General features: G+C 42.3%; 1 protein-coding gene across 2 annotated transcripts in view; it reads right to left on the reverse strand.

Moving 5' to 3' along the window:
* IFT81 (intraflagellar transport 81) overlaps nucleotides 1–17,030 on the reverse strand; it is a 60,165-nt gene that overhangs the window by 4,689 nt on the left and 38,446 nt on the right. The window contains exons 15-19 of one of the 2 annotated variants that reach the window (XM_019538701.1): nucleotides 15,115–15,201; nucleotides 13,819–13,890; nucleotides 13,658–13,743; nucleotides 6,496–6,541; nucleotides 5,467–5,560 (exon numbers count right to left, since the gene is read on the reverse strand). In XM_019538701.1, coding sequence (XP_019394246.1) covers nucleotides 5,467–5,560; nucleotides 6,496–6,541; nucleotides 13,658–13,743; nucleotides 13,819–13,890; nucleotides 15,115–15,201 — 385 coding nt within the window. Of the gene's footprint in view, nucleotides 1–1,193; nucleotides 5,561–6,495; nucleotides 6,542–13,657; nucleotides 13,744–13,818; nucleotides 13,891–15,114; nucleotides 15,202–17,030 lie in introns of those variants that run through there. The other variant, XM_019538702.1, reaches the window with a different exon arrangement.

Here is a 17,030-nt window from a genome sequence, read left to right on the forward strand (position 1 = left end):
AGCCTGGAATAGGCTTCCCAGAGAGGTGGTGCTCTCACCTTCCTTGGAGATCTTCAAGAGGAGACTGGATAGGCACCTGGCTGGGGTCTTATGACCCCTGCCACCCCCAGTGTCATTCCTGCCCATGGCAGGGAGTCGGACTTGATGATCTGTCTAGGTCCCTCCCGACTCAGTGATTCTATGATTCTCTAACCTGTGAGCAATGGACCCTGGAAAATGGTGAAATATATTATTCTTTTTAACCACAAATGAAAATATACTCATCAAAATAAAATGAAAAAAAGAAAAGCAGTGGATTTTAACTTTATAAAGATAAACAACCAAAAACACTGCACTGCATTTGTGAATGGGAACTTGACAGTGACATTAATTAGAATCAATTATAAACTGCGATACCAGTAGTGATACCAACTAGCCTATTTTTATTATTCAGGCTGAGAAAAAACTTACTAAATATGCCTTTATAAACTAAGTAGTACCCAACGGTAAACTGGTTTAAGTAGGATTGAGGCCATAATTTTAGCTAAAGAGATGTATTTTTGTTTTTTAAATATAGTATTTTTTAAATCTGATCCTGGCCCCTTAACTGCTGCTGTTCTTCCAGGAGAACACAAGGCTAAATCCAGTAGACCTGGCAAAGTTCCCACTGAAGTCCATGAGGACTTTGTCAGAGTAAGGACTGCAGGATTTGTCCCACAATGCATTGCTGATTTTATCTCAATGATTTTGACAACATATGTTACCCCTCTTCAAACCCCAGTGCTACTAATAGGGGGACATTATCACAGTCCAAGGGCCTACACTGCTTTTGTTTGTATACCAAAATCAGCAAAAGTAGCACAACATAACTATAAAAAATGCCCTTCCCACCCACTAAAATAAGATAAGATTAGGATTGTTTCAGAGTCTGGAAACTGCTACCACAGAACCAACAATATAGGGAGTACACATGCAGGAAAAGTGGGTGTGTAGAGATCAATGCTAAGAGTCTAGACGCCCTTTCTTTGAGATTATAAAAAACTTAAAAGCAATCACATATTGAGCATTGCGCAGGAGCCCAGGGAATTGGCACCACCAATGCCAATCCATGCAGTACCTCCTCGCAGCTGTGCTAGAGACAGGAACTAAAGGATTCAAAGGGTTTCTTCAGCAGAACACAACAATTGCGAAGAATGACACAGGCCACACATGGAACAAGTTCTTTAGGGTTTTATTTAAATCTGAGTAAATGCAGTGCTGAAGAAAGCTGCCGGATTTACAAGCCTCAAAGCTGTCGATACAGGAGGGCACGATTCCCACACTGCTGTTTTAGTGGGCTACCTTATTCTGGAAGCAACACGTCTATGGTGACAGACTATTTATTTCATTCTCCACAGCCCTTTCAACTCTGAGCCTGCCAGGTAGGATGGTGATTTAGGAGCTGGACGGATACTGCCAACTCATCATGCACAGCTCACTGAGCCAAGGACAACCACCAGGTAGTAGTGAACTTTCAGCCACTGTTGATCTGGGCCAGACACAAACAAGGCTATAGAGGTGAAAGGCTCTGGATCCCATTGCCAACCCCTGAGCCATTTGAGAACAATTAGATATTGTGTGGTGAGTACAATCCTACCCATTCCAATTCATCCACGCAATCTCAGTCTGAGGACATTTTCTTTACTTGCAGAGCTGCCAAGTAAATGTTTCTACTGCATTATATGAAGTAGGCTGTAGCTTACAAAAACCTTACGTATTTCTGAATGAGTCAGTCTTTAAGGTGCTGCCCTACCCTACCACCATACCTTACAATAGTGATGTTTGCAGGGCTCTCGCAGACATCCTTCTCACTGTCCTGTTGATAGCTACACTTTTGCAAGACATTGAATACACCAAATACATTTCTTTTTTAGAAAAATGTACATTTTAATACTGATAGCCCCATAAAGCTTGTGAGCAACTTTACAAACATGCCACATGAGTAAGGATATATGCATACAGTGTTTGCAGATTTGGGTCTTTTGGGGGGCATTTCTTTTCTGTTCAAAGAGAAACAAAATGGCAGCTGCTAATATAAAACAACACAAGCTGGCTGTGAGTTATCCAAATGAAAAAGTATATAGGCTGACTGGTTGTGTGGAAAGCCATATATATGTTTTTTCTCTTATCCCCATTTCTGATTTCCATATTCCTAGCTACTTATCTGCTCAACCCATTTGGGAACTGCCTGTAACTCTCAAAGTGGGTATCTCTTACACCAATGTTACATTTTTATGACAAAACCACGTAATGCTATGGAATACTTGTTATAGCCCTATGGTAGATTATTTTCTGATCTAATTCTAGGTAGGAAAAGATTTAGCTTCTTGAAACAAAGTATGGAGTTTGTCTTGTATGTAGCTACTCAAAGCATGTAGAGTAGCTATTAGCAAGAATGGCATCTTAATAGGAAGCTGTCCAGGTTGTAGCCGCATTGGTCTACAGGAAAAGGCAATCAGGACTCATAGCAGAGATGATACCTTTTATTAGACCAACGATAATAAATAGCTGGTCTAATAAACCATATCATCTCCACTACGAATCCTGATTATCTTAATAGGAAGAAATGTTTAAAGTGCAGGAGCACAGAAATTGGTGACTACATTTTCTGCTTTATTTGGATGTTCATAAGTAAGGGGCAGGTGATTTTCCAAAGTGTACATGTAATCTCATTAGTTGACTAGCTAGACCCTTAGTACTATTAGAGCAAAAAATAATCTCTCTTTGTAAATTATAAGATGAAGGGACTAACTGTCAGAATCAGTCAGAGTTTTGCATGTTTCTGTCAAATCACCAACTGGGTGGAAAAGCCATGGAAGGGAATGTATTACAGTTGCATTATTAAATGTTCACTTATGTAAAAGCTAAAAATAACCATGTGGTAGCTTTTTAGTTTGCCTAATATTTTTCTTATTGTAATTATGCTTTTTTGCTTCATCTAAGAAAGCTGTGTGGATGTTGACGTAGCATGTAATCCGCGTGCCCTTTCTTGGTATAGCAAGAATAATGGAGCACTAATCAGATCAGTGCAACAATCATATCATCTTTGAGTAATTACCAGTAACTTGTTTTTAAAGAGAAGGAGAGACTGACTATTTTTAGGGTAACACCAAAGAGAAAAACTGATTACCTGCAGCCTGACTCAGTATCACTACAAGGAGATTTCAAAAGCCAGGTAACAGATCAATGCATGAATGGCTCGATGAATAATACAGTGACCTTAAGTTAGGGAGTCTGGTGACCTTCTGAGGCTGTGGAGCATGTGCTGTCCCTCAGCACTGCTGGTAACTCCTAAGGAACCCAACAACTCCTTTTCTGGAGAACATCCCAAGCTCCCCCTTGTTATAACTCTTGTTTAGATGGTTGTGCCTTTGCATTGCTGTCAACAAGCATTCAGCAAGCCTCCCTCTAAAGGCCCAGGTCTCCTATAATGTTCTTCAGCTCCTCTGGCACTACAGCAAGTAAAGTAAATAAATACTACTACAGACTGGGCTAGCAAGAGGAGAACTACGGCGTTCCTGTGGCTGGCTTTCCCAACAGCACACAGCCTGCTGCTGCCATTTTGCCGAGCTTTCCCCTTGCTTGATATAGTCCCAAGCTAGTGCCTGAAACTAGAGGCTGTCCTGCTGCTTCCAGACAGGTCATTGCAACTGGGGAAGAACACAGTGGTGGCAATATGACATGCTCTCCCCACCTTATGTAAATCTACTTGATGCTTAGCAGGCTTCCCTCCAAACTCAGTAAAAATTAACAGAAATGTGCTGTTTTCCCTCTTGCTGCTTCTATCTGCTCTTAGAGAGAAGATCAGCTTCAGCTGTGGAGAAAGAACCCCTCGAGCAGCCCTGCAAACAGAGGAAAAGGTGGACTCGGGGTCAGGCCTGCATATGAGGTCTGTGAACAGCCTCCTGGCAGGTGTTAGGGCTTGTGAGATTTGAAGGTTAGGTACTCTCTTCTCTCATTGTCATTTACAGCTTTAATGTCAAGGGGAAAACCAGGCAGGACCTTCACAAAAGGAGTTTGAGCATTCAAAAGCTTTGTTCACCTAAGGCCCAGCTGCCTGCTTGCCTTTCATTAGGGCTGTTCTATTACTTTGATCACCTGAAGAAGCTTTTAAAAAAATTAAACTCGCTGCCTAAGCTTTGGATTTTACTTTCCTTCTTAGTTTTGTCAGCAAAGCTGGCCAATGCAAATGCAAGCTATAGAAGGGACTCATACAGAAACCATCAAATGCATTTAAATATCAGAGAAGGCTGAAATAGCTGTTACATCTGAGGTAAACTGAAACCACTATTAAAGATCAGGTCAATTCTAGTTCAAGTAGGAAGCAAAATTTCCAAGCAGCTTCTCTATAGGCCACAAGTAACTTAGGAAAGCATAAAAACTCAGCTCTTCATGAGTTAACCCTGTAGCTGAACCTGACTATTAACAAGCCCTATGTACCTACATCAGTGGATGTCCCTATACTGGGAGGATCGGAATATCAGTAATTGTTCTCAAATCCCATTCCTGCCCCTGTAGCAATGGAAAGACTTCTGGGAAGAATGTCAGTTGAAGTCATCTGGGTAAGGAGAGGGCTGAGCTGTGGTGAAGCATACAGGGTTTGTAGAGCTCTTGCACAGCATGGAGCTCAGATCTGCTCTGGTTCCATGCTTGCCAGCACCCACTGCATAAACAGGAACAGACTGAGGAAGAAAAGCACCCACCCAGGAGCCAGAAGGCCCACAATTATACAGTTATATCTCATGCATGCACCCAGCAAGTGCCAAATCTTTAGTGTTAGGGCCACAAGAGCAGGTGCAAAGTAGCTCACAGATTTGCATGGCCTTGGAAAGAGATTCCTTTTTCTCTTGGTCTTTCTGTGGAGATACCCAGCCCCCTGCCTAATGGGAGAAATAAGGCTTTACAATAGGATTCACTGCACTGCAGAAGGCTCACTCAACACCCTCCATACCATGTAAGTTAGGGGTGACCAACATGCAGCATGGGTGCCACAGACAGCACAGGCAGCTCATTGTGGCACGTGGCAGATCAGTGTCACAACAGGCAACACAATGGTAGAGGGGGTTGAGAGCACACAGTACAGAGCAAAAGGCAGAGCAGCAGACAGGGCAGGGGATCAGAGTGGCACTTGGAAAGGCCTGGTCTGGGGCCAATTCATGGCAAACCTATCAAAAAGACTGGCCCTCACTGATGTAAGCTATTTCCTTGGCTGTTAAATAATGCTGTTTGCATGCTGGTTGACTTTACCCTTAGATTCTCCACTGAAAACAAAATATTTACAATTCATTTATAGAGAAACTGTATAAAAACCGAACAATCAACAGCAAAACAACTTAAAATGCCCAGATTTTAAACGATTTCATAATACCAGCCTGTCCTCTCCTCCTTCCTGAATGACTTGACCAATAGAAGTTTGATTTTGTTGCTTTAGAAAACATTCTCTCTTACACTCCATCAGCTTCTCAACATCTCGCCACATTTTAACTTGCTTCATATTTGGACCGTGACTCTCACGCACAGCTTTTTGTTTCTCTCGTAATTTCTGTTATAAACAAACAAAACCATTTTAGATTTTGGGAACGGCTCTATATTACAAATGCTAGCTTGCATAGCTACTTCAATGTGAAAGAACATTTCGTTCTGCTGTCAAATATTGCTAATATTCAGATCAGTTAATAAAAATCCCTTTTTTGATATTGTAAGTCTGCTGTGCTTTGTCCCCAGGTTCTCTGTGGGGCATCCCATTTGTTTTGGGAAAATGCATTATCACCAAAAAAAAAAATCACTTCTGGACTGAGACTCTGTATATCAAGTCACAGCCTATAAACAGACCATGCCCATGAAGTTATCAACCCGGAAATTAAAGTTTTACAAAAGAAACTGCAATTAAATCCATACAGGCAGTGACACAAACATGTAAAATTTGCTCACAAAGAGAAAGCTAGAAAGGAAAAGGCAGGGGTTTTGTCTGAATTGGTAAGGCTTCCCCTCCCACACTAGCCAGAGCTTCACACAAGAATAAACTCAGACAACAGCTTTTGTTAGTGCAGCTACATGGAAGATATCGTTGGCCTTTTATAAAGGTGATAAGACTGACAGCTTTAAAATTTATGGTCTTCAACAGGTTGCTTTATATACAACTTCAAATTTGAGCTGGCACAATTTGTTATATCTGTGTTTCAGTTCTTATCCAAATAGTTTACAGGGAATGTGCTGTCGTGTTAAGCTGTTTGACTATCTTTTACAAGCAGCTCATGCTATACGCTGGAAGAAATCAAGCTCTGAAGAGCTAGCATGATCTCTTTTCAGGGGATTAGTTACTGATGCCAGCAGTAATGGAATTTTCTTTGTGGTCTGCAATATGCTTTTTTTAAAAGGATGACCATAGCCTTAAATGTTGAACCAAAAAAAAAGTATGGACTGCAGCTTGGTTTCCCCTCTCCACACCCAACATTAAAGAAAGAATCCCATCCTCACCTTCCCGAGGTTCTCTTGTTCAAGGATCATTCGTGTGTATTGTTCTCTAAAGAAGATAAAAGAAATAACTACATTACACACCTGGCTTTAATGAACAGAGAAGATGCATACTCCGAATTGGAAAAACCTGAAAAAGCCCAAAACTTAATAAATGTAATATCAAAGTTGGGGGGGGGGGGAAACACGATTCATTAAGACAGTCAAAGAGCAAGCAAGAAGTAATATTTTTGCCATGGGGACTCTTCTGATGGAAGGATTCAGGACACCTCTTACAGCTGTAAGTGTGTAGGTGGCAAAATGGCTATTTACTATTAGGTAAGGTCACTGTCAAGCTTTCAAGGCAGGTATGATTTTATTGTTCCCTTCCAAAATACTACCCACAGGGCTGACACCATTTGCCATAATAGTGTTGACTGCACTTTGAGACCAGCCAGTGTCCAACAGCCATAAAACCTGCCAGTGTCCAAATCTAGGCCTTTTCACTTATGTGAGTTTCGGACCTAGAGTAAACTCAGGACTGAACAGTGAGTAGTAGTTGGCCCCATGTTTGACCTTGTGCCCCAGAAGTACTCCATTCAGTAAGGGGGTTTGCCATCAGAACCAGAAAAATACCAAATTATATTCTAAAAATCAAACATCTACTACAACACACATTAATTTGATTTCAAAAATTATTTTTGTCCTGATTTACATGCGTTTGCATCGCATACATAGAGGTGATTGTATAACAGCTTAAAATGAAGTCTTAGTCTTGTATATTGTTGGGGGGGCAAGGGGCATAGGGGTGTGTGTATAGGTTTGTGGGGGGCTGAGGGTGTGTGGTATGTGGGGGGATGGATAGGTGTAGGAAAGGAGTATATATGTGGGGTGAAAGAGCATGTGGGTAGGTGGGCTGTGTGGGTGAGTATGGGGGGACAGTGGTTGGGAAGGGTTGTGGCATGTGTGGAGGGGGAGGGTTTGCCCATAGCCCCACGCCGTGAGTGGCAGGCAGAGCCCCTGCCAGCCCAGGCTCCGGGCTCCTGCCACTCCTGGCCCCAAGGCACCAGCGTGGGCCCCATACTCCCACTTACTGACACTTCCCCCTCCATCTGCCACTGCTGCCCTTCTCCTGCCATTTCCCCATCCCCACCACCACAACCACTTCAGCACCACGGCCGAGACCGCAGGATGCAGCAGGAGCTGGACTGGCCCGGCTGGAACTGCAAGGGGCCAGCCCATAATCACAGGGGCCAGGCTAGCTCCTCCTGAGTTCTGCAGCCCGGCACTGCAGCCAGGAACCATGTGGTGCCAGAGTGGCAGGCAAGGGGGTGAAGGGGAGTAGCGGCAGAAGCAGGGAAATGGCTGCGGCTGGCAGGGTTCAGTGGCAGCAAGCAGGCATGCTGAGAGCTGTAACGAATGGGCAGAAGTGTGGGGCCCATGCTGGTGTCCCAGGGCCAATGCTACTGTGGCCCCAGCTGGGGTGGCAGGAGTGCAGGGCTCAGGCTGGAGGGGGTTCTATGGAGCTGGACTGGGCTGTGCCAGCAGGGTAAGTGGGGGGCTGGCCCAGTTCCAGAGCCCCTGCCACCCTGCCCTGGGCCCCCGAGCACTGGTACAGACCCTGCACTCCCACCCAGCTTTGGATGCGCTCCGCACACCCGCTCACTACCACTCACTCCCATCTGCTGCAGCCATTTCCCGCTTTCCTGCCCACCGCTGCCACCACTCCCCTCTACGCCCTACCCGCCACTCTGGCGCCACATGCCTGGCCTGGCCCTGCAGACTGGGGTGATCACCCACAGTCCTCCTCTGCCTCCACCCCCCTCCCTCCACCTTCTTATCTGAATTTACCTCTCTGGCAGAGGGAGGCAGGGAACAGTCCCAGATGCTTCTAGATGGGGTTGAGGATGGGGGCCTAGGGGGAATTGGGGGGAAGGGTTGAGCCAGCCTTGCTGCTCTGGCTGCCGGGTCCTGCCACCGACTTCCCCTAGGTCCTACTGCCACTGACTCCTGTCATCTCTGACAGGCAGCCAAGGGCAGATGAATATTATTTTTAAAAATTTTTTAGGGGCCCTGCAGGCTGAATAGAATGGCCTGGCAGGCCAGATCCAGCTCACAGGCCATAGTTTGCTCATCTCTGTTCTAGGTCCTACCAATTGCCATGGAAACTGCTGGCCAGTCAACACTTTGAAAAACAGGCCTCATAATTAGGTGTCCAAATATAGACTTAGGAGCATAACTCTCGACATCCATTGCAACAAGTATTGGCTTATGGCCGTAGCAAGTGAACAGAACCATTCCCCAAAGTATCCAAACTTCATACATGAAACCTGTCAGCATTATATGCTAATCAACACCACATTCTAGCATGTTCTGATATGTGATGACCTTTCCCATATTTATTTATTCAACATTTAGGTGACATATTTAGAAGCAACATATCAACTTCTCCAGACCTGAAAACCAAGCATTACTGTGCATGTGTATTAAGTGCTCTTGGGGGCAGACAGCTTGCTATTTGATAGAATGCAAAATAGTCCATATACCTAAAGAACATCATACTTGCTCAGGACAGAAAGCACTTTGCACAGGAAATCCCAGAAGACTTCTTGTGCAAGAATAGAGACAAGAGGACTGAAGCTTCCTTCAGTGTTGATTTTCTGATACTTCACCTATATCTACTGGCTAGTGCAGCCTTTGTGCTACAGCACGGTATTTGGGCCCATGGGCAGGAGAGAACGTAATGCTCTGACAGTCCTGGATTATTTTAGCTAGCACAACTTAGAACGGCCATGAAGCTACTGCCGGTTGCACTGCAAGCCAAAACAATTCCCAGCTATTCTCAGGAGATCAAAGGAGGTGAAAGCCACCTCAACTCACCTCCTTCCCTTTAGGTGTGCTGGAAGCTTCTCACCCATTTGAGAACATGGCACCAAGAAAGTACATTTTTTTGTAAGCAACCTTTTCTTTTCTTTTCCTTTTTTAAAGATGCACTTATTGCAAAGCAATGATTAGAAAATTAGAGCTCTTGTCCACAGTATCTTTTTTTCTCCTTTACTATTTATAATGATGGCTGGAAGGAATGCAACTTAATAATTTAATTTAAAAAAAAAAATCTATTTTTAGAGAACAAAATTAACTTTTCACATTCCTTAGTCCTGACTGCACGGAACAGAGTTTACGTTCAATAAAAAGGGTCAGAATTAAGGCATTTTTTGTTCAATACATTAGGAAAGCGCTGCTCTATTTATGGCTCATTTTAGTTCTGTTTACATTCCAGTGCCCACTGGAAATACATACACACTCCAAAAGGATGTTGAGAAACTCATTCTCTCTCAATATTTAGCTTTTGGTAAGTATCTGGACACTGAAGCCTCCACTAGACTTATTTAACTGTGATGGGTCTTTGAACTCACACAGAGGTCAACATGAAATGTTTATCATTTTGCCTATTGTAGCTCTACTTTCATGCTTAACAGGAGTTGAATTAAGCAAGATGATATCTTGCTCACTACATCCAATAGCCCGCAACTCAACTCACAGTGCTCCATTTTTAATATTCCTCCATTGTGTAATCCCATTTCCTTGATTCCATTAAATATTAGACAGACTACAACAGCATTCATTGCATGCTCTGCTCTAAGGAGCATCCTGTCTTAAAAAAATAAAGGGAAACAGAAGGGATGCACCATATAAAGAGATTAGGATGGGGACAGGCAGGGTTATTAAGTACACATTTGGAAGGGTGGGTTTTTATGTTCCTTCCACCACGTTCAGCTGACTCATGCTCCCTTCCCTGCTCAGCTAAAGCTCAAACCCTAGCTGGTGCTGAAGACTGACCTCTATGGGTGGATCTAAAATTTTGAAAAGAGTAGAGAGTCTCCCAAGGCTGTGAAACAGGAAGAGAGACTAGGAACAGATAGCAGATGGCAAAACTGTCCTAAAAAAGGTTAACTGGATTAGCAGAACATCAGGACCATTAACACCTCTGGAGTGAGGAACAATGAGCCATTAAGTCAACCGACTCCAGCAGCTGCCTGACCAGTAATGCAACAGCTGCTGTACTGCAGAGCAGGAATCGAAAGCAGGATGCTTTTATCCTGGGCACAAAGTCAGCTTCCTTGATTAATACATGCCCCCCAATTTTGGGGGTCTGATTGTGGGGGAAATGGTGTGTGTTGTATGTGAGAAAATAATTTATAAATGACAATTATTACTGAATGCCTGTAGTCCATTAGTACCCAGCTCACTGTTCTGGACTGTCTACAACTATGCAGTAAGCCCTGGTCCATGACCCAGACAACCTGCAGTTTAAGACGACAAGAGACCCCAACAGAGTTGGGGAGAAGAATATTATGTCTATGTAAGTTTACAGAATTGTTGACCATAATCACAAAAGTATGTACCCTTCTCATCTGTCCCTTAATGGAGCCATCAAATAGGTCACTGGAGATAGCTAAATAGATCAGCAGCACTGCCCTCCTCAGAGACCACTCTATTGCCTGGGGTGTGATCCACAGTTTAGGGAAGTCATCTGGGAGTCTCTCCATTCATTTTAGTGGATTTTGGATCATGACAACAGACTGAAAGGGTCACAGGTTGAAGATGGAAAGATACTTTACCATAACATAGAAGGTAGCTGCCAGTTGCTTAGGAACTCTTTGAAGATCATCAGTAGGCTATAGAGTCCAGACCACAGCTCAAAACCAAATACCTATAGCCATAGTTCTCAACACCCTGCTTCTGAGGGTGCCACAGGGTACAAGGAGATAAACACTTGCTCTTCCCTGCCCCGTCACTACGCAAGGAGGTAAGCATAGGCTCATCTCTGCCTGGCTCTAGCAGAAGGCAGCAAGTTCCTGTTTGCCCCTGCTGGACCCTGAATGAGGAGTTAAGTGCTTGCTCCTTCCTCCTCCCCATCAGAGGAGCAAAGCACAGGCTCGTCTGTACCAGCTTCAGAGCAAGGAAGTAAGCTCATAATTGTCCCAGTTCCCTGCACAACAGTGGGACAAAATGCTTGCTCCTCTTGCTGCCTCCCACCAAGAATTAAGTGTGGCAATTAACAAATTAGTTACTGAACCGGGTGCTGCTCAAGTCGCAGGAGATACGGAGGGATGGCCAGAGCCTGAGAGTGCTGAAACCACTCCCCTAGGGCAAGGGGTCATTGCCAGACTGTGGCTTGCCAGCCTAATGACACTTGTGTTATGAACCCATACAAGTTGTCTTGCTTTTCTGTTGCATACTTTTACCTTGTATTTGGACCCATACAGTATCATTCCATCATTTCCTTCTTACTTTTCTTCAACATGTTTTAAGCAGAAATTTAGATGGCCAACAGTTCAAGCAGTTCAGTACATGGGCCCATTTACTTTTTATTTTAACCAAGGTATTTCAGTATGCCATAGAGTTATTTTTTCCCCACAGGATATTGTCAGTGTGATAATTTTTTTAAGAATTTTGGCAGCCTGTACAAAAGGATATATGGGAACTACTGCACTGACAGAGTAGATTATGATGGATCACCAGCACTAGTCTGTCATGTCGTTGAACTACAGATAAAGAAATCACTGAAGAGTTCTCACACAAAAGATCTAGTGACAATGGCTTTGTACAGGCTAAGCAATAAACACACAGACTCATTCATGTAAACCTTGGGTGGCTTAGCAAGACACCAGTAAAACTGATGATTTCAAATCAGCACTGCACTGCGTAGCGTTTTATTGATGTCATCATAATTGTTAACTTTTTTAAAAAACTAGATGCATTTGTTCTTCTAAACTCAAAGAACATTTTCCCCATAATTTCAATAGGAACTGGATCTTTACCAAAAATAGGCAACGTTACTGTTAAAGCTAAATTTAGATAATTTCTCAGACATAAGAAAATTTATTTCCAAGGAAAAGAAATGTCAGCTACAAACAGCTTTGAAAAAACTAGTTACAATACTTTATGCAATGTTAATTCTTAATGTTCAAGTAATTAAATCAATTAATTTTAAATGGTAAATCCATTAAACAATTTAGTTTTATTTAAAAAAGACCTTAAACAAGCTTAGTTAAGTCCAGTTGGAAACAAAATTTCTGTTCCATGGGAAATTCTATTATTTCAAAATGTTTTTCATTCTAAAATCATAATTAAATATTACATTTCATCCTGTTGAATAAAAATGCCCAAGAACATTGATTGATCAGATGTTTAGTTTTGTAGTGTTGAATCATTTTTTCCCATTTTTAGTGTAAGAGTAAAAATACGGAATAAATGTAGAATATAAAAAAATTGAAAGAGAAATATATTTCTCCTTTTAATAAAAAAAGTCTACATGACATGAATTAAAATGTTTCGACACTGTTGAAACAAAATCTTCACATCTTTTCATGAAGACCATTTAATCAAAATCAAAATGTTCCCGCAAAAGATTTGGCTTTTTATTAGACTACATTTTGAAAACTATATAAAAATAATGCTGGGCAGAGTTTTTATAACCATTTTCCTCCTCTTCCCATCATTCCTAGATGAAGAAAGTATATTGAAAAGTGAAGGAGGTTCTGCCTTTAAACTGGAATGAAACACACTAACAAAGACAATTCCTAGGAGGACTGTGTCCAGTAATATTATACTATCTCTTGGTGAAAACTATCCATAAGGCTGACTTGTGTCAAGTTGGATGGAGGGTACCAGCAGCAAGGAACAATTTCTGTTGAGCACAGGCACTCCTCCTTTCAAGTAGCCATGGCCATGTAAGGTCTTGCACTAGAAAAGGAGTTGGAGGGATGGCAAGAACCAGTCAGAATCTGAGGACAGCATATACTTTACCTCTGAAAAGTGGTGCACTTTCTGCTTCCATATGCAGAAGCCCTGAAGGGAATCTGACCAACTCAGCCATGCTTCCTTTATGGGGCTTGGCAAGAGCACAGGTCCTCTGAATCCCCTCCCAACAGGAGCCACAAGTTGAAAACTATTATCTGGCCTGCCTTCTCCAACACGCAGGGAAAAGCTTGTGGTATGTTTGAAAGAACTGGATATAGAGCAGGATCTGTCAGACAGATACTTATTTTTACATCATTATAGCAGTTTTTAAACATACAGAATGAAATCCTTTTTTCCAGTTAAAATGCCAATGAGAAAAGTCCTCTCTAAATCTCAGTTTATCAAAGTTCTCTGAATCCACACATAAGAAATAATTTACCTAATTGCTTTTCTTCTTTCTTGGGGATCTGGGGAGATGTACATCTTCATTTCATCTTTCGCACGCTGAAGCTGCACTTCTAGGTTCTGAACAGAAATACACAGTAGTTTCAGACAGCCTGAAGTTTCACCTAAACAACGTAGGGTTTTTTGTGGTCTTACCTGTTTTGTGCAGTTAATAAAATGATAGCCACTTTCTTCCTGAATACACTCTTGACGAAGCCCTCTGACTTCCTGAAGAATGAAATCATTTTTATTGAGTGAGAACAACAGAAAAGCCACAGCAGACATACTGGAATACTGCGTAACGTATAATGGGGTGTGCTTAAAGAAGAGACCTGCTTGCAGGGCTCTGACTGCAGGAAAAGGTCCTACATATACATGGATAAAATATGAAGGGAATTCAGTTACTTAACCCAATCATGTTTCCTAGGAACAAAAATCTTCACTTTGGAGCCAAAATCTTTGAATGCCATAAAGATTTTGCTCACCCTACACATGGACACAAGAAGAAATTTCTAAGCCGTTAATATTTACAAAATGATTTAAATGCTCTCTCACCCAGGCACTCTTGTGGCTCTGCAGCAGCAGCGCATAATGGTAAAACAACATTACATATGGTTGGTGCCTTAAATATGAAAATGATACAGGCTTTACAGTATTAACGATCTCTATAAATGGTAATTAGAAGGATCACATTTTGTCTGGACATAAATTTTCAGTCATGTTCTAGCAAGTAACTTGATTGCCAGTTAACAACAACCAAGTACTAAACACAACTAGGAACAAGCGTGTATTGTCTGGAAACTATTTAGGAAGTGTCTCTATTCAGAGGTTACAGTCATAGCAGTAAATATACTAACTGACAATGAATTACCTTGTGTTAGACCATGAGTTAGGGCTTGTCCACCTGGAAAAATTGCTAGGAATAGCTAGTGCAGAACAGTTATTGTGGTAAAGGTAATCCACACTAACTCACTTTGTGGATACTCTTATTCCTCTTGAATTAAACTACACCTTACACAGACACTTTACTCATTTAAACAGCCAATGCAGTTATATAAATGCCTCTGAAGATTTCTTTTGGCAAATAACTGATTAACATTAAAATGCCCAAAATCTATCCTAGCAGGTTCTGCATAGCTGAGCACAGATTCTGACAGCTACATCTTCTACTACAAGATTTTTGCAAGTCAGGAGTTAGACTGCACTGGATAGACTGCCAGGTTCACTGAGTTCTTTTGATGCTATTCAAAATAGAAGCCATATACAAGTCTAGCTATCTCCATGCTTTAGACGGCTTGAGGTAGAGAGAGTTGGGAATGCATAGCCATTGACTCATTTCCACCTTCTATGCATTGGGCCTTCCATGTGAAGAAGGAAGGAAAAGGAGAAGGAATCCCATTATGACTCCTCTGTTTCAGAGAGTCTGGAACTACACGCTGACAGCAATCTTACTTGTTCCAGCGTGGAGCGGTTGCTTTCTAAACCTGCTGCACAGCTGTCATATTGGACTTTTTTTTCATCACATTCTTGAGTTAATTCCTGGGGTGAAGAGGAGAGAAGGTCATGTCAATGAAAACTTCAAGCTGGTAACATGTGGCACCTAAGCAATGTATGTGCTTGTCAATCTCACCCTTTAACATCAGCTGGCATGCTCACAGCTACTTACATAACCTAAGCAGACATACGAGTATCATTATACATAAGGGAAACCTGCATGTTGAAGGATCAGTAGTATAAACTGTGAGTGGCCTTTTTATATTTATATCCACTATCTTTAACAAGGTGGCTTTGATTTCTAACTACTTTAAATTGTGTTAAGGGTTTATACTTGCTGTTTAAACATTATAAGCTTATGAGAACATAAATGATGTATGAAGTCCCATTTACAATAATTTGGTTGACATATTTTCCATATAAAATGAGATGGCCTGTGTGGAAGGAAAGGAAAGTTATGTTGCTTGTTAGCAAACAAGAAAAATAATTGTACTAAGCTATCAAAAGCTGTTCTTATAGTTGTATACAACAAACTGCGTTATCTTGTATCTGCTGAGCAACAATTAAAATGAACTGTTAAAAAGTGCTTCGGAACTCAGCTAACAAGCCCCCCCTGAAAAACTAGAAACCATATCTTCCACCTTAACGGGAAGTGGCCTACTGACACCAGGTGAGGCTTTGAATGGCATGCTGTTTTTAACAGGGCTGTCAAACTCACTTGAGGCCCCAGGCCATTTTCAGACTGCTAGGCTCCTTGTAGGCTGGATCCAGTCGGAGCAGAAGGGCTGCCACAGTGGCTACCATGGCAGTGGAAAGGGGTCCAGTTTGAGGGAGTTCACTGAGGGGTGGCAGTGGGAAACCAACATTGCCACCGAAGGCTGTGCCCAGAAGAATCAAGGGGCCCCAGATTCTGCAGCACGTCAAGGCCTCCCATTTCTAGTAGCCCAACAGTAGCCTGGATACAGAGGCTTTGCAAGCCAGATGTGGCCCACAGGCTGTATGTTTGACACCACTGGTCTATGAACCTTATAAAATGTCTAAAGCACGTAGATAAATTTTCTATCTTCAAAGCCCTGATACAGAAGATTATACTAACATGCATTACTGTCCAGATGGAATTTTATCCGTAATCCATTTTTAAAAGGAATACTTTAGCAGAAATTCATTAGTATTCAATAGAGGGGCAAACCAATAAATAGCAATTTCAGAACTTTGATATTGCCCATTCTTCCTGTCCGATTTTGTTTTGCCCTGAAGAAATTCTGGCAAGTGAAAAAGCTTAAGCCAGATAACTACACCCATTTCTGATGCCCTTAGATACTTCTTGTTGCAAACTGCTTGTCTCAGCCTCATTTTAAGCTAAGCCTAGTTGTTCCACTTCTCTAGGCTTCCCTAAACTTCATAATTCTTTTATGAATTATGCATCTCTCTCATGTAACTAATACTAGTGTTATTTATTGTTTAAATCATTCTATTTTCTCTGTTTGTGTATATGTACCTATATTATATATTATATAAAATGTACACCTTAAGGGGTACAATTCAATGACATCCACAAGGTAGTACAGATTGGTGCCAACGGAGGATCCAGCTCTGAGGGTGTGCCCACACCATGCCCCTGGCATCTTGGGGAGGGACATGCTCAAGCATAGGCCACCTACCTGTTGCCACTTGTATGCACCAATCTGGGAAATGGGATGGTGTCTCCTGGGGCTGCTCTCAAATGCGTAGGAGACAGAGGGCTCAAAAGCAGCAACAGGGATGTCCTCAGTGCAGCTATACCACCATGACAGGCTGAGAGCCATGGGACTCTTTAGCCTGGAAAAGCGTAGGCTCAGGGGTGATCTGATGGCCACCTATAAGTTTATCAGGGG

This window comes from Crocodylus porosus, unplaced genomic scaffold (assembly GCF_001723895.1).
Source record: "Crocodylus porosus isolate Cpor-Errol unplaced genomic scaffold, CroPor_comp1, whole genome shotgun sequence".
Classification (NCBI taxonomy): Eukaryota; Metazoa; Chordata; order Crocodylia; family Crocodylidae; genus Crocodylus; species Crocodylus porosus.